Raw genomic sequence first — 18,741 nt, forward strand, 5'->3', positions numbered from 1 at the left:
CGTTCAGTACATCTGTTTTCTATCATTTCCACCAATTCAGTTCCAATTGCTTTCCTTTGATTCAAACTAGGGAAATAATTTGTTGTTGCGGGTATTGGGTTATAGTTAAATCCGGACGAGCCACATTGTACCGCCTTCTGTTACATTTATCCATGGTAACCGATGTGTCTTGGATCTGAATTAATTACCAGATGATGTCTGATGATGCAGTAAGTGATGCAATGATGGTACTCTACTGTGTTCAGATTCCGGGTAAGGAAACTCCCAGTCTACGTCATTTTGAGCGAGGAGTTTGTTGGAGTAAAAAGATAGAATGGAAGAGAAAACAACAGAAGCAGTGTGCGCTTTACTGTGGTATTAAGTTAAAAGGTATTTAATTTGCTTTCAGTTACTAAATTCATAAACGTGGTACAGTGTTGTTGGGATGTTTATAATAAAAGTGACAAATTTAACGCGCATTGATAGATAGTATGCAACAAATCATCACAAAAAAGTTGTTCTGTTGTGAAAGTCAGTGGTAGATTGTCACGAACACCATGAGATTGGTTTGTTATGTATTGATTGTGGTATTGCATTAGCTTTGTTGTTGCATATGTAAATTATTTTCAGGGAAAGTGTGACCATACCTAATGATCTCAATCTCAACTCCAAGATTTGTAAAACGTTTGTTTTATTGTAATCCTGTTACACACAGACAGGCCATTGCCTCTTTGTAACCTTCCATTGTAATGTCAGTATTTCATTTTACAGATATTAATATGATTGCAATATGGATATTCTATACGTTTAAAAACTAAATGGCACTGAGTTTTGCAGAGTATATTAAAAATGCCTCTTGGCTTGTGTAAATATTTGTCAGGAAGCCACATCACCAAATATGGAAGACCTGCTTGATCTGAATTGCCATACACTGGTGCTGCCAGTTATAAAATCATACTGTGAACATGTAGCATATTTTAGCAAGCTGCCAACATGTTTGCTAATAAAACACAACAATCATGTTCAAAGAAACATTACAATTTTAAAACATTACACAGTTCTCTAATGTTATGCACCTTGGCACTCTACTTCAGTCAGAATGCAGACCTTATTGAGAGTCCAGATGGGTTACCAAGAGCAGCACTAAGCCAAGGAGCAGAATCAAAATTTAAAGAAATTGTATTTTTCCTTAATTTCTAGAAGATTCTTACAGCGATCATAACATTACGGTTCTATTTTATAGTTTTTTTTTTTTTTTTTTAATTCCCATTGTAGGTATTCATATAATGGAAATTGCCCCCACAAACTTTGTGGAAGAAAAGTGACCTTTTGTATGTTCAGTCAAAGGATGACAAACATGATGGAAGATATAAACTTTCAAGTAAGTATTATATAAATGTGTTTTGTTTTTTTTGTTTGTTGTTTTCATATTGACCAGCAGTAGTTGGTGTAGATGTGTTTGTTGGGATTCCCTCTCTAGAATGTAATATTTAATACAGATGGTTTTGTTAATGTTATAATAACCCTTACTTCACTGTGCCATCTGTCTTATTGTGCTTTTAAGAAAAGTCTTCGAGAGATCACAATCTGTGGTGTAGTCGAGCCGGAACAATGTTCCTGTACTTTTTTTTAAATAGGCAAAACCTTGACTTAAGCTTTAACTTAAGAATAAATTTGATGCATGCGCACCAATGAAGCGATCTCTTCCGGGTTGAAATCAAAATGGTCTTTTTGTACCCTGCCATTGAATAGGCGTTAGGAAGCAGTTTTCCTGCGTTCCGCTACTTGTGGGACAAGAATCGGAGTCTCCGTCTCCGATAACCGGCACGTATCTCTTATGGAAGGAAAATATATTTTGTAAATGTATTGACATACAATATATTTTCATTTTAGTAGCAGCACTGGCAGCACTGACTGGGGGAGTGGCCTATAAAATTGCATGCGAGACGCATGTATTACCTATTAAATGTTACCTCAAGCTCAGTGAATAAATAAAACAGGAGTTTGTATCATTTTTTGTTTAAGAAATCTATATTTTTTTGCGTTTCAGTACTTTTAGGTTTAGGACAACACCACTGACCATGTTCAGTTTCCTAAAGCCTGCTACTTTTATGATATAGTAGAAAAAGAAATTATTTTTTAAAAATGATTTTTTTAAACATAACACAGAGTTGTGGGTTTATTATAAAAAGACATAACCTTCAATTCCTTAACTCTAATGCTGGCATTTTCCCCACTCTATTTTTACTTCATGTGAAAAAGGGGATTAAGAAAGCACCCGGGCTGGGGAGGAAAAGTCCAATGAAATGAACATAGTGAGAGGACCACTGTATTTTTACAAGATGCTGTTCAGATCGTTAAATAAACTCCATGGTGTTTTTATACGCCTACTTATTTATCAAAGGGTTTAAAACTTTTTTTTAAAAAAAAGTCCAATTGACTTTTCTCGTTTTTCTTTAGGTGAAGTAAGAGAAGATATTGAAAGCTTGTATGAGACGGTACCACAGCTGTCCAAAATCTTCCAGATCGAAGACAAAATTGGAGAAGGTGTGTACAGTACTTGTTTTTATAACCAGTGGAAAGTACCTGCTACTTGTGATGCAGTGATTACTGTTTAATTTTGATCTTGCTGCTTGGTCTCTAGACAGTTCTTTGCATGTGTGTAAATGTTAAATGTTACATATTTCACTTTTGACAGGTACCTTTAGCTCGGTTTACTTGGCAACAGCACAGCTGAGATCTGGAGTTAAAGAGAAGTTTGCTTTAAAGCATTTAATTCCTACCAGCCATCCAGTATGAATCGCTGCAGAACTTCAGTGCTTAACAGTGGCTGGGTGAGATCTTTGGCAAGTCCTTTTGTGAAAGTTCCTGTCTGTCCTGGTAAAAGCTGTATTAATGGTCACTTCAACTAAACCATCCCAATCTTTTACCAGCAAGTGAACCCCAGAACAGATCCCCCCCCCCTCTCTCTCTCTTTCTCTCTCTCTCTCTCAACTACAAGTTAATGACAGATTGGGTAAGAGACAGTGATAAGACTAGTTATACAAAGCCTATTTGGAAGCCTTTGGATCAAGCTTGCATTGAGATTTTTGGACCCTGTGACTGCAATCATTTCTTTAAACTTGTACTCTCTCATTGGGTTTAAACCAAAACAAGTCTTTATAGCGCATGCTTTAAGTGGCTTTGTAAGAATGCGTGGCATTTTCAGACTGTCAATCAATGTCAGAAACAATCGGGTTGTTTTACTGCCATTTCCACTTGTTTTCCAGTTTTTATTATGGAACAAACATAATCATTTTCTTGAAATACAATATGAATGACTCCCTTAAGAAGCTCATGAGAAGAAGAAAAAAAATATTGACCATATTTTAAATATCAAGTGTCCGTTTGTTCTCTAATAAAAGCAAGAAAAATCTTGTGATGTCTAGATATAACATTATACTTTAGTTATGTGATAAAAAAAAGCTGTTTTTTTGGTCTGCCTTCAGCTGTATAAAGAGAAGCCTGTACTGTGCTGTACTGTTTTGTATTTCATGTAATGTTACAAAAGAATGTTATATATAGTGGCGTTGCAAGAGAAAGGGCATCAACCAACAATCTGAACTGAGGTGAAAAGCTGTACTTAGCTGGCTTAGCTTAACTTTACAGATTGAAGTGTCTTGGTGAAAATATTTTTATATAGTGGTGAACACAAATGTATAATCTTTTTGTATGTTGTGTGTGCATGTGATTTATTTATTTTTTAACCCTATTGTTACTTGCTGTTAAATATATTTGCGGTATACTTTGGGGGACGTATACTGTACACGTTTTTTTTTTTTTTTTTTTTTTTTTTGTAAAATATCAATTTCTAAAAGTGTAATCACCAGGGTTCATGATCTTTTGGATTAAACAAGGAATCAAACAACCACTACATTTTAATATTTGAGATTCACACAGCATCTCAATGATCTCAATATATATATATTTTTTTATAGCTAACACATTTCAACAGTACATTTTTGTGGTAGCTGAAAGAAATGTTAATAGGAGAACCTTTTTTTATTTTACTTCTAGAGGAAAAGAAAATGTCATGGGAGTGACATCTTGCCTAAGGAAGGATGACCATTTGGTTATTGTTATGCCTTATCTGAAACATGAGTCTTTTGTGGTAAGTTTGTTTTGTAATTTGATCCACAAATGTGAATATAGTAAAATGACCAAATGGGGGGGGGGTATATGCTACCATATTTTTTCAGGAAATTTTAGGTTGCTTCAGTTTTGCAGAAGTACGAGAGTATATGTTCCACATGCTCAAAGCACTAACGCACAGACATCACTTTGGCATCAAGCCAAGTAACTTCCTGTACAAGAGGCAGCAGAAAAAGTATGTATACCTTACTAACTTTATTATACATTTATGGAATGCAGACTCTGCTGGCAAAGTGTAGTATATGTAGTCTGTTTTTTTGTCCATTTGTGTAGTCTATAACACAGAAGTTCATATTCCAGTCTATTAGAGTTCATTTTCACAGTAAAATCTTAATGGTTAATTTTAGTATTTCAGTGAACTATATATAGTACTGTGAAAAAGTATTTGCCCCCTGTCTGATTTTCTGCATTTTTGTATATTTTTGACACTGAATGTTATCAGATCTTCAACTAAAATCTATTATTAGATAAAAGGGACCCTGAGTGAACAAATAATACAAAATTTTGATACTTATTTCATTTATTTATTAAAGAAATTTATGCAACACTCAATGCCCCGTGTGAAAAAGTAATCGCCCACAATAACTGGTTACGCCACCTTTAGCAGCAATAACTGCAATCAAACGCTTCCTAGTTATTGATCAGTCTCTCACAGCACCGTGGAGAAATTTTGGCCCACTCCTTCATGCTTCAACTCAGTGACATTTGTGGGTTTTCGAGCATAAACTGCTTGTTTCAGGTCCTGCCACAACATCTCATTGGGGTTTAGGTCTAGACTTTGACTAGGTCATTCCATAACTTTTAAATTTCTTATTTTTCAACCATTCTGATGTAGACTGGCTTGTGTGTTTTGGATCAGTTTCTTGCTGCATGACCCAGCTGTGCTTCAGCTTCAACTTCAGCTTCAGCTCACGGACGGATGGCCTGACATTCTTTATAGAATTCTCTGATACAGAGCAGAATTCGTGGTTCCTTCAATGATGGCAAGTCATCCAGGTCCTGATGCAGCATAGCATCCCCAAAACATGACACTACCACCACCATGCTTGACCGTTGGTATGAGGTTCTTACTGTGGAATGCAGTGTTTGGTTTTCGCCAGACGTAACGGGGCCCACGTTGGCCAAAAAGTTCCACTTTCGACTCTGTCCACAGAACATTGTTCCATTGTTGGAACATTGTTGGCAAACTTGAGATGAGCATTCATGTTCTTCTTAGTGAGCAGTGGTTTCCGCCTTGCTACTCTGCCATGAAACCCATTTTTGCCCAGAGTCTTTCTGATGGTGGAGTCATGAACACTGACCCAAGCCGAAGCAAGAGAGGCCTGCAGTTCCCTAGATGTTGTTCTAGGGTTCGTTGTGACTTCCTGGACGATTTTACGCCTTGCTCTTGGAGAGATTTTGGCAGGACGGCCACTCCGGAGAAGACTCACTACTGTCCCAAATTTTCTACATTTGGACAATATGACTGACTCTGGTTTGGTGGAGCCCCAAAGCCTTAGAAATGGCTTTGTGACCCTTTCTAAACTGATAGGCGTCAACAGCGTTTTTTTTTTCCCTGGAGGTCTTCAGGAATGTCTTTTGATCATGGCATGATGTGCCTCTAGAACCTGTGTGCTGACAACTTCACTATGATGGCAAGGGCCAAAGTTAGTCAAATTTATATTAGGCAGGGCTGGCCGAAATCAGGCCTGATTGTTAACCAAAGTATTCAAAAAGCTGACCCTAACTATCTCTTTAATTGGGTTGAGGTAACTAGGGGGCAATAACTTTTTCACACCTGAAGATTGCATGTTTGATTACCTTGAACAGCAAACAAATGAAAGAAGACGACTTTGGTGTCATTTTTTCTCTCAGACTCCCTATATAAACTACTACAACCCACAAAAAGATCTGACCAAATTCAATGTGAAAAATGTGCAAAAATCTTGCAAATCAGATGGGGCAAATACTTTTTCACGGCACTGTATCTACCTCCTTTCAGCTGCATGTTCTCATTGCATGGTGGTTGTTGATAGCTCAGAGTACTGCATTCAAAATGTACTACATTATTCACTGTATCTTGCAATCCTTTTGAGGAAGGGGAGGCGGGTGCTAGATCTAATGAAGGGATGAAAACTGACTTTTTATGGCTCTGACTCAAGCAACCAGACAATGGACACTGGCCATATTTTGAACACGTGCTTTACAATTTGTGCTTTGATGATTAAAAGGGACAAAAAAAAAATAATAATCCAGGAATGTGAAGGTGTTCTTTTATCCTCTGTTGAGTGTATTTAAATATATTAAGTTTAAGTAAACAGGATTATTGGTGCACCTTGGGGATGAGACTATAGTCAAAGATCATATTACAGAGGCATGATGCCACCATAATATGGATATCTACTCAGAATGTTGCTTTAAGACTATTTAAGCCAATATAAATAGTGGGGATACGTGCGTCACTAGTTTATCCACAAAGAATAAAAATATTGAAACAGTCTTAACATCACACAGAGCTGGCACACTAACAATAGAAATAATTGCTTTGGATTCATGATCAGAAGTGAAATGTGTTCTTTTTGGCACAATGGGAAAATGCATGATAAACATTGTTCCAAACAAAGAAACCTTGGAGGTAATTGCTTGTAACGTTGAATTCTGCAGATTTTTAGTTATTAAACAAATCCTGGAGACAACCAGTAATTGGAGAATTGAAGGTTTTTATTGCAATACAGGTCTTTCCAAAACAGAAATCGCTCAATTCATGCTTCCTTTTTATTATTCAGCAAGTACAGCTGATTTTGTAACACAGCATCCATTTGAACTTAAATGTATTAATTGTAGGGCTTTGAGACTTTATGCACAACTAATATTAACTTGTGTGCATTTTTAACAGGCACTGTTTTATAACTTTACTGCAACACATTCATAATGAATTCAAGTGGAACTCTGCATGCAGCTAATGCGTCGGAATCAATAGGAATTTGTACCCATTATTTTAAAGTGTGTGTTTTTTTTTCTAATTGCAGGTATGCATTAGTGGATTTTGGTCTAGCACAGGGTACTCCTGATACCCAAGTTGAGCTCCTGAAGGTTCTGAGGGGCGAGGGCCAGCAGGGGAGTTGCTCGAAAAATAAATCTCGCATCACCACGGGGAATAAGACACCTCACAGTAGTACAGCTGCTAAAGACATCCCTCAGAACTCGTCTGCAAAACCACCTGTTAAACGATCCTGGTCTCTTGCACAGGCTAAACAAGGAAAGGTTCTGAATCAGATTTCTTTGTTTGAAAAAACATTTATAAGAACACTTTTGTTATATGACCACAAAGCTGATTTTTTTTTTTTTTTGTCCTATAAATTTCAATAAAAAAACCAAACAGAAGCAAATTTAATTAATTGGTCTTTTTGTACATTTTAGTAACTTATCCCCCGTTGATACAAAAACAAACAATAATGCAGAATAGGAAAGCAGTTAAATTAAATTAAATTACAAAAATGTGCTTACACTTTCAGCAGGTTTTTTTTTAGGTCAAAGTGCACATTGGCCAACACAGCAGTGTTTGAAAACTTTTGGTGTAAAAAACCATTTCACCAGAAGGGGGAGCTGTAGGGAAAGCCCTAACCAGTTACCAGTACTTGTATTTGCAAAAGCGTTGGGAAAATAAACTCTGAGAATAGTTATGAATATAGTTAAAAGACAAGCTCACCTTAGGTATGCTTAAAGAAGGTAATCGGTTCTCTCCGATTTAGAACCTTTCCACTTGAATGGTCTAGCTTTGCTGTTAAATAACAAACAGCTTATTGCACCTTCTGGCATATTGTATAGTCAGCTTTTGCATGGCATGTTGCACTTGTGAGGGTGTTTATGGCTCTATCTAGACGTTGCTATTGGGGATCAAGGTGTCTGAAAGATTTAGAAGCACCTGCTTTATTTATTTGACGGAGACCATAGGTCTTTATATATATATATATATATATATATATATATATACTCTATATATACACACACACACACACACACACACACACACACACATATATATATATATATATATATATATATATATATATATATATATATATATATATAATAATCAAAAGTGTATACCGTTTGACTTTACCGTACAGGAATCACAATTGGTCAAAACTACAAGAATGTCCTTTTGGTTAACCAAATTTAAACAGTCACAAACCCGTATCTTTTTAAATATTCTCAGAGGGGATAGTTGCAGCAGAGTTTCATTAACAACGTCGTAGGGAAAAGTGGTCATGTGGTAATCACAACACATATATATATATTATATTATATATATATATTTTATATCTATATATAATATATATATCGGAGCACTTTGTGTTGAACACATTTTTTATCAATAGCGTGTATAAATATTTGTGGCTTATTCTTGTTTAAGGCTGAACGTATTGGTCACAGTGCATTAGATTGTGTTACTGGCTGTATAAAAATGCCAACAGTTCATAAAGAAATTTAAATGTGGCTGACATTTGGGTCCAGGAACATGAGCAAATTTAGAAAAAGAAAAAAGCAATCTCACCCAACAAGCCGATACATCATGAATGATGAATATACTGTTGATTTTGCATGCTTTTATTTCATTTAATATGTATTTTATTTTAGCCAGTGAAACCATCCAAGACTGTAGATCTTACATCCAGGAAAATGGCAGTAACAAAACTCAAGCCAGTGCTAGCTAAAGGTGCAGCCAGCAACCACAGCCGAAAACCAACCGCCCAGTGCCCTGCAACCCTGACATGTGACTGCTACATGACGGATAGAGTTTGCAACATGTGTCTTTCAAGGTAACGCTGAACACAAAATTCGCTGTTCATCAAATTGTTGAACCTTAAGAGTTCTGAATTTCTGACTCTGCTCTTTTTATCACCTCCGGGACCTTAAATTGGAGAGTACTCAAAACTGAGAACGGAACTATGAAAAAAAAATGGATGTTAATGCTAATGTAGCAAATATGTCTGAAATTACTTAGTTAATTTTGGGCAGGGTTTTATAACAAGAAGTTTTGGGTGTTGACCGGAATGTGTAGGGCATGTGTTTCTATTTATTCCTCAAAATAAGCAAGTACTCCACTGCTTTATTCACATATAGAATGATTGATGGGTTTTTGAAGTCTTGTTGTTTTCTTTTGTACACTGTTGTGTTTTTTTTTTTCTATACTATCCCATTTTGGACAGATTTTGCCTTTAACATCTCCCACATTAATTCTATAGTACAAGGTTTCCATGGCTAACAAAAGCATCTCTGCCTCCCACCAGCCAAATAAATGATTCCAGATGGTCGTTGAATTGTGCACATAATTTCCCAAACAAAATCTGAAAACAAACAATCGGCAAAGACCAGCATAGTTTTTACAAAACTGAAAGAATTTGAAATGACAAGGAAGCTTTAATTTGTCTTGGAAACCTTGAATGTCTGATTTAAAAGAAAGCCATAGAGTGGGAGGTAAAGAAGCCAAAAAAAAACTAACAAAACCAGATTCAGATTCTGTAATGGTCCTGGTCAGTGATATATACTTCCTGTGCACTAACTGTCCTGCACATATCTCAGACATGAAAAGGTATTTTAAATATGGGTGTTAAATAGATTTTGATTGTGCAGGTTTAAGGTTTAGCTACCATCTATAAATAAATATGCTGTATTTTGTTTTTGGTTTTGTTTTAAAGACGGCAACAAGTAGCTCCAAGGGCAGGTACTCCTGGTTTTAGAGCACCCGAAGCCCTTACAAAGTGTCCCAGTCAAAACACAGGTACAGTACTTCTGTTTCTACAGAGAGTTTACTTGTTAACTTTTCAATGGCTCTTTAACGTTTTGAGTGACCATAGCTGCTAAATTAAATCAAACAACCAACAATTCCTTCATCAAACTTCTCAATTGCCTGTGTTGTATTTTTAAGTGTTATCATGTTTTCAATTACATATGGAATTAATTTTACAATGAATTCTAACAGCAATAGGCCATTTCTTGTTTTGTATTATAACTGGAAGGCACACATAATTACTATGGCGCATTTTCCCCCATTTCTGCAAATAAAATGCTAGCTGCATGCTTTTTATTATTTTCTATGTGACCAAGACTTCACTTTTTCGATTTGTTAAACAATTGCCTACGTTCAAGCAGCCAACACTGGTACCAGAACATCTGTTTGACTCATTTCTAAAGTCTCTTCTGCCTAAATTCATGATTTTAAACACTCGTAACTTTCTTATGTCTTTCCCCTAATCTAAGGGAAATGCGTACATTTTCAAAGTTGCTTTTACATTTTTTAAAATCATTAACTGTAAAAGACCTTGAAAAAATATTAAACATGTCCAATTGAATAAATAATTAGAGGAGACCCTGCGGACCTCGAGGGCTGCAGTTTGACACCCTTGTTTTACAGTATGTTGATTTCAGCAGTGTCTGTATTATTGGAAATACACGTGGCAAAACATTAGGTTTGTTCTAGACTGGAAATGCACACGCTAGACCCATAGTAATTGTGCTGTTGTGCTTTGTAAATTAACACAATATGCTTTTTAAAATTAAAAAGAAACTGGAAAATAATGTTGTATGTCATGTGTTTGATCATTGCAAAACAGGTGCAAATAATAACAGTTGACAGCAGTGTAATTATTTCAGCTCGTGGGAAATTGAGTTCTGTGAGTAGGGTTTCCATAGCATGCCAATGTGTTGCAAGTCATGTGGTTAGCATGTAGTAAGAGTCCAAAGTGGGGCCCCAAAATGTTTGTCTTGCGAAACAGATTTGTTTTTAAACTCTAAATCTCAACCCTGCTTTAAAAATTTAATTTACCAGGGCTGACACAAAAAATAAATAACATAACACATTAGAAGCACATGTATTTGTATCACATTAAGAACTTAAGGAAAATACTGATTTAAGTTTTATTCTAGTAATTGCCCACGTTTGGTGTGCTTTTCCATTATATTGTTCTATTATTCATTCCTTAATTATCTGTACAGTAGTGTATCGAAGATGGTGTCCATGAAAAAACAGTACATTTGCAAGTAAAGACCTAGTTAGACTTAAAGGCCTGGCATAACAGTTACATAAAATTAATTGCACTCTCCCAATATGTACAGCTATGGCCAAAAGTTTTCCCCTATAGAATGAACAAATTTTTAAGTCGAATGAAACCTGCTGAATAATGTTAGGTTAACATATTAAATTACGTGCTGCTTTGTAGTTTTCTGTATGCTTAACGAAATACTGTACTACTATTGCAATATCTTTTTGTAGTTTCTTTGATTGCGTGATATTAAATTATCTAAAATATGTTCTAAATAATAAAATAATCCTCTAAATTATGTTGTTGTAGTAGTTGTCTCAATCGTAAAATTCTAGGTGATGCAAAACTTTTGACCATAGCTGTTTTAATTGCACGCTGTATTGTTTTAATGTTTTCAAAATTGTAGACAGCTGTATGAAAAGACTGAATCTAGATGTTTTAAATTACATTTTTGTAGTTGATGAAAATTGATACGTTCCTTTTAGGGAGCAAGACATGCCTAGAATTGTTGTTTCTTTGATACTAGCTTATAATGTGTTTTATTTTGCAGCGATTGACATGTGGTCTGCAGGAGTCATTTTCCTGTCCCTGCTCAGTGATAGATATCCTTTTTTCAAAGCAAGTGATGACTTAATTGCCTTAGCACAAATTATGACCATCCGTGGATCCAAAGAAACTGTCCGTGCTGCTAAAACCTTCGGTATGTGCATTTTTAAACGCGTTCAGTTATTTATTTATTATTTTAATGTAATAATTTTTTCCTTAAAATTTGACAGTCAGTAAATAACCATATGAGTAAAGACTACTTAGCTATTTCATTTTGGTGCATGTGGACATCATCAGTAAAATCTTTTGAAATGCTTATGTGTGCATCGCTCAGTAGCATTGCAGTGTTTGTTTTATATGTGTTGTTGTTCTGCAGGTAAATCAGTTCTGTGCAGCAAGGACATTCCAGCTCAGGATTTAAAGACTCTGTGTGAGAGGCTAGGAGGAACACATTCTCAGAAGGGGAACTGTGTCTCTGAAACAAACACAGTACTGGAAGATCTTCTGGTTACACCTGATGCTTGCTGTGCTCCTATAAAGGCGGATATTTCTTTCACAAGATGCCAGCAACCCCAGCAATATAGTCTAGAAGAGGCCCAGCAGGACAAAAGCAACTCGGACTTCAAAGACAGCAACATGTTGTCAGATATAAAGGGGTGGGACAGAGTTCCTGACACGGCATATGATCTTCTTGATAAACTGTTAGATCTGAATCCTGCTACAAGGATACAGGCTAGCCAGGCTTTGCTGCACCCTTTCTTTCAAGGCTTCTGATTTTTACCCCACTGCTGGAGCGGTGGATGAACTCTGCTTTTCTGACAAGGAGCCAAGCTTCTCCAAAGTGCCTTGTTTCTATTTTCTCTATGGACAGAGAACTTCAAGGACATGTTATTATAGATGGTATAATGGAAACAACACCTGAAAGAAGGCATGGAAAATAATCAAGACTATTCAGCTATAAATTGCCATTGCAACAATCCATTCCAAGGCACGTGGCAGGCAGGGCAGTGAGGGATTTCCTTGTATTGTTGTTCTTTCCTTATATACTTTTAATCTGGCATTTACTGATAACAACCAGTTATACATGTGTTTTTTATTGTGTTGGAAAGTCATGTCACTTTTTAATAAAAGCAAAGAATTACTTCAGAACTCTGTGACCTTAAATGACCTATTAAAGAGGAACCTTGTTCTTCCAGCTATTGTCATCTATATGGTGTGCCTGGACATAACTTCAAGGGAACTGATGCAGAAGTGATTACGTCACAGAGGGCTTTCATACTACAAAAAGTTATCTTTGTGCGCCGAGCATCTCCCGTCTAATGAATGAAATGGAATGAACAGTTATTCACCTGCAAATGTGCTTGATATTTTGAACAAAGAAAGCATAAGGCAAAATTACAATCAAGCAGAGATGACAGATTTTCTTGGCTCCCGTTATACAGGTGGGACATGCCTTGCATACAATAAAACATTGTGGTCAGGTTTGGCAGGTGAAAGCCGTTCAGGTGTTCGTAGAGGGAAGATACTACAGCTTATCATTTACAATGGAGTGTTTGTTTTGTTTTTAAAGCTTTTAGTTTAAAGTTCATTCATGTCTTCAAAAGCACACAACTGTGTAAAGTTTAATGCAATGTTGAGTTCTTGCGGTTCAATGATGAGAATGTGTCTTTCAGGATTTAATCTCTTAATGATTAATGTAGAGCTGAGATTTGAGACTCCAAACCAAAAATCAGCCACTGAAATCATTAAAAAGCAATCCTGCATGCTGGAGTTATTAGGCAAACCTTTCCTAAACTAATGTTCTACAAGCTAGATGTTGGAGCAAACTTGGTCTGTCTACTGTACATGTGCGCATTTATCATTACAGAAACATTCTTGTTAAAATCCAAAATTCAGTGCTTTAGAAAAGCCAGCTTAGACAACAACAACAGTGCTAACCATTCTTCAAACTTCTCCTAATGAGGTAACATTCAGGTGTTTAATAAAATGAATGAAGCTGTTTCTAACTAGAAACATATTGTTGTGGGCATGCAATCTGTGATCTGAGGGTGCAGCATGGTTTTTCTTCTCTAGTTTAGTAAAGTTCAAACTATCTTACCTTATGTGCTGGTACTACATTCTTTACACGTACTAAAGGGTGTGTTTGCTTGTCCATAAAGGTTCATACGAGAGACTTGGGTCCACAGTGGCAATGCCAGGAACCTTAATTAATCTTTTGCTTCTTAGTGTGGGTATTACAATTAAAATATCTACTTACACCTAATATGTATTTATATGCTCATGCAATAAGAAATACTCTGGCCTCGTAAAATTGACCAGTATATATGACTTTACTGAATATACAAACTTGATCAATTTTAGTAGCTAACCAACAGTTGTGCTTTTTATTTTGGTACAATAGTTATATCTCTGTATCTCAACAATGCTCTCTCATGCTACTAACAGTCTAGTAAAGCCTCAAGCATTCAAAAAACAGCTTTTGTTCTCAGACATAATACGGAGTGACAAAGTTTAACTTAAATATTCATCTGCTTAAGTCAGTTGAGGCTGTTCCTTTTGGGATAACACTGAGCATCATTTGTTTTTGTTTTGGGGGCAATTCCCTGGAGGAAAAAACGAGTTTCAATTCTGGAATACCTTTTACGGAAACCTTTTCAAAAATGCAAAGCCGGTTCATGCAGCTGTGTAACAGATTGCCAGATGCTTCTCGGAGGGCAATGTGACGGAGGACTGCTACATATTCTCTTGACTACACTTGATTTATTTCACTAAAAGGTGTTACCAGACCAGTAAATTAACAGTATTTTAGAGAATTTGCCAAAAGTGAGATTGGTGCATCTGGTAGCAGATATAATTGAATAGTATTGTGTGGATTTATATGATAAAGACTTGGCGGACACACTTGCTGAGTATTCCACATTGAGCAAGTTAACATCTGCTCTCAACCCCTTTTTTTAAATATGCATTAACTTGTGTGTGTGTGTGTGTGTGTATATATATATATATATATATATATATATATATATATATATATATATATATATATATATATATATATATATACACACACACAGCTCTGGAAAAAATTAAGAGACCACTGCAAAATTATCAGTTTCTCTGGTTTTACTATTTATAGGTATGTGTTTGGGTAAAATGAACATTTTTGTTTTATTCTATAAACTACTGACAACATTTCTCTCAAATTCCAAAAAGAAAATAAGTTCATATTCATTTTAAACAACACAATACTAATGTTTTAACTTAGGAAGAGCTCAGAAATCAGTATTTGGTGGAATAACCCTGATTTTCAAGTACAGCTTTCATGCATCTTGGCATACTCTCCACCAGTCTTTCACATTGATGTTGGGTGACTTTATGCCACTCCTGGTGCAAAAATTCAAGCAGCTCGGCTTTGTTTGATGGCTTGTGACCATCCAGCTTCCTCTTGATCACATTCCAGAGGTTTTCAATGGGGTTCAGGTCTGGAGATTGGGCTGGCCATGACAGGGTCTTGATCTGGTGGTCCTCCATCCACACCTTGATTGACCTGGCTGTGTGGCATGGAGCATTGTCCTGTTGGAAAAACCAATCCTCAGAGTTGGGGAACATTGTCAGAGCAGAAGGAAACAAGTTTTCTTCCAGGACAACCTTGTACTTGGTTTGATTCATGCCAAAGCTGCCTGATTCCAGCCTTGCTGAAGCGCCCCCAGATCATCACCGATCCTCCACCACATTTCACAGTAGGTGCGAGACACTGTGGCTTGTAGGCCTCTCCAGGTCTCCGTCTAACCATTAGACGACCAGGTGTTGGGCAAAGCTGAAAATTGGACTCATCTGGGGGTGCTTCAGCAAGGCTGGAATCGGGCAGATTTGTCTTTGTGAAGGACGCATGAATCAAGCCAAGTACAAGGTTGTCCTGGAAGAAAACTTGCTTCCTTCTGCTCTGACAATGTTTCCCAACTCTGAGGATTGTTTTTTCCAGCAGGACAATGCTCCATGCCACACAGCCAGGTCAATCAAGGTGTGGATGGAGGACCACCAGATCAAGACCCTGTCATGGCCAGCCCAGTCTCCAGACCTGAACCCCACTGAAAACCTCTGGAATGTGATCAAGAGGAAGATGGATGGTCACAAGCCATCAAACAAAGCCGAGCTGCTTGAATTTTTGGGCCAGGAGTGGTATAATGTCACTCAACATCAATGTGAAAGACTGATGGAGAGTATGCCAAGACACATGAAAGCTGTGCTTGAAAATCAGGGTTATTCCACCAAATACTGATTTCTGAACTCTTCCTAAGTTAAAACATTAGTATTGTGTTGTTTAAAAATGAATATGAACTTATTTTCTTTACATTATTCGAGGTCTGACAACACTGCATCTTTTTTGTTATTTTGACCAGTTGTCATTTTCTGCAAATAAATGCTCCAAATGACAATATTTTTATTTGGAATTTGGGAGAAATGTTGTCAGTAGTTTATAGAATAAAAAAAAAAAATGCTCATTTTACCCAAACACATACCTATAAATAGTAAAACCAGAGAAACTGATAATTTTGCAGTGGTATCTTAATTTTTTCCAGAGCTGTATATATATATATAAAGCTCAAACTGAAGATTTCTAATGGTAAGATAAGTTACAGTAAATGACAGCAAAAACTAAAGAGAAAAAACTGACAAATGTTGATTGCATGAGTATTTAGACCCGTCAACTCAATATTTGGTGGAAGCACCTTTGGCAGTAATTACAGCCGCAAGTCTTTTTGGGTAAGTCTCTACCAACTTTGCATACTGGCTTGGTGCAGTTTGTGCCCATTCTTCTTGGCAGATTTGCTTAAGCGCTCATAAGTTGCTTGGGGATCGCTTATGGACAGCAGTTTTCAAGTCTTTACACAGATTCTCAATTGGATTCAAGTCACATACATATTTAATTATCTTTTTACTTCTTTCTTTTTATTTTTGCTTTGAATGTGTGGAGTAGGTTGTGTATATAACACATATTAATTCCTACTTCAAAGTGGCAGTACTGCAAGCTTTAAAGCAACAAAATGTGAAAACTGTGAGAGGGTCTGAATACTTTTGCAAGGCACTGTATATATAGAATATTGTACAAGGTGTAGTACGATACGAGCGAATATCCTCTCCACAGGTCAGCTCTAGCTTTGACCTTAAGTGGGTGAAAATATCCATACAGTGTATCTTACACAGCATCCTATACTTTATTCATTTTTATAATATATAGTAATTAAACAGTATGGCTAATCTTAGTGGGAACCGATTTCCATTTGATAAACTCTCTCTCTCTCTCTCTCTCTCTCTCTCTCTCTCTCTCTCTCTCTCTCTCTCTCTCTCTCTCTCTCTCTCTATATATATATATCTCTATATATATATATATATATATATATATATATATATATATATATATATAAAATAGCAGTTTGTAATGATGACCCTTACTGGCCAAAAAGGCACATGATTTCAAACCCTTCTAGGGGGGACTCCCTTTTAGCGAAACTGTAGGTCTGCCTTCAATGCTGAGGGTCAGCAGTTCAATTCCAGGCCATAGTGAATGTAAAATAGAATTAATACAATAATAAAAAAGCATTAACAGGCCTAATACATTTCATCTTGAATTTGAAACCACTTTACTCTTTCACTGAGGAGAAGTTTCTGGGTTAGCAGAAGGATTTTAAAAGCACTAATTAATATGATTCTCTAAACACATAATACAAGGCAGGCACTCCTGAGGTTTATTTTACACTTTCCTGTGTTAATAAATCATAGGTGTAAAAATGTTCATGCTGTAATGGGTTACAGATTCAGGACACAGAGTTCCATATAAACATTTTAAGAATACTAAGAAAGGGATGTTAACATAAACAAGAGTTGCTTCTAATAAATTCTCCAGGGTTGTAACCCTAAGGTTTTTATTAAACCTGCCCATATAAGGTGAGGAATCCATCTTGGGTATAACAGACCTCTACAAGCCCAACAGTTTAGAAAGTGCTGTTTATTTTAATGCAATCAAGCGCTTTGGATTCAAAATCATTGCAGGATCTTTTAAAATGACATTCATCTCTTTTTGTTTCTGGCATCAGTTGCCTAACAAAAAATGTTTGCAGATGTCTGTGTATTAATTGCACACAGTTTGGAAAAGCATAGCGCCCTGGGGCCCAGGTCTTAGCGAATTCTGCTGTTTATGTAATTTAGGCCCAGCACGTCACTAAGAAGTTATTTATTTAGAAGAACTGAGGCCAAAATTGGCAAGCAACACTATCTGACAATATCTCTTGCTACAGCGATTCCTCCTCCACTTTCATCATGTTGTCTAAGGTTTCAGTATGGGATAGCAATGACAAGGAATAAAAGAAAAAAAAAACATAATAACAACAGCTAGAAAACACGCTCTGACAGTTGGATGCCCGTTCTAGACTAGTGTCAGACAGGAGTAAAGTAGAGCAGTCTGTTAGGGCTGGCCAAGAGTACAGTACTTTCCATGCTCTAATTCAGAAAGGAGACATCCACATGATTTGAAATGAACCATTCTTTATTGCATTCTGACAAATGACCATGCCCATGATGAAATGTAATAAAATTTGGCCCATGGCCTTGTCCACGGGAGCTCGATAGCTGCCCCTATATGCTGGACGAACTATGATGTAATGACTATTGATTGAATGATAACTAATGCCAGCGGGCAGGAGAAGTGGCACTCTGGTCCACATTCCCCCTGGGGCAAGGCACACTGTAAGGTGGAGGAGGAGGTGGACCAAACAAAGAAACGACAAGCAGGCATAGACGAGAGGGCTATTCATAGGAACAGTTTGATTCCATATATGATTAGTGGGTGGATTCCCATTTCCAAAACACAACATAGTTTCCAATAAAAGACAACAGCAGAAAAGTTGTCAACAGGTGCTTGTGAAAATCGCCTTCTTCAGTTATATATTTAACAAATCTATTCAATCTTGCTTTTTTGCTTCAAGTAGCCTAGTTTTCTTTT

The 18,741-nt window shown here is 36.6% G+C and overlaps 1 protein-coding gene across 1 annotated transcript; it reads left to right on the forward strand.

Moving 5' to 3' along the window:
• The first annotated feature begins 194 nt into the window (after positions 1-194).
• LOC121327069 (cell division cycle 7-related protein kinase-like) lies at positions 195-12,710 on the forward strand. Its single transcript, XM_041270864.1, is given in 11 exon segments — positions 195-209; positions 1,321-1,360; positions 2,440-2,526; positions 2,678-2,813; positions 4,036-4,129; positions 4,218-4,345; positions 7,179-7,413; positions 8,791-8,972; positions 9,852-9,934; positions 11,746-11,895; positions 12,118-12,710. Coding segments are annotated over 11 exon segments (1,548 nt in total). The 3' UTR covers positions 12,516-12,710.
• The last annotated feature ends 6,031 nt before the right edge of the window (positions 12,711-18,741 follow it).

Source organism: Polyodon spathula, chromosome 14 (genome assembly GCF_017654505.1).
Source record: "Polyodon spathula isolate WHYD16114869_AA chromosome 14, ASM1765450v1, whole genome shotgun sequence".
NCBI classification, from domain to species: Eukaryota; Metazoa; Chordata; class Actinopteri; order Acipenseriformes; family Polyodontidae; genus Polyodon; species Polyodon spathula.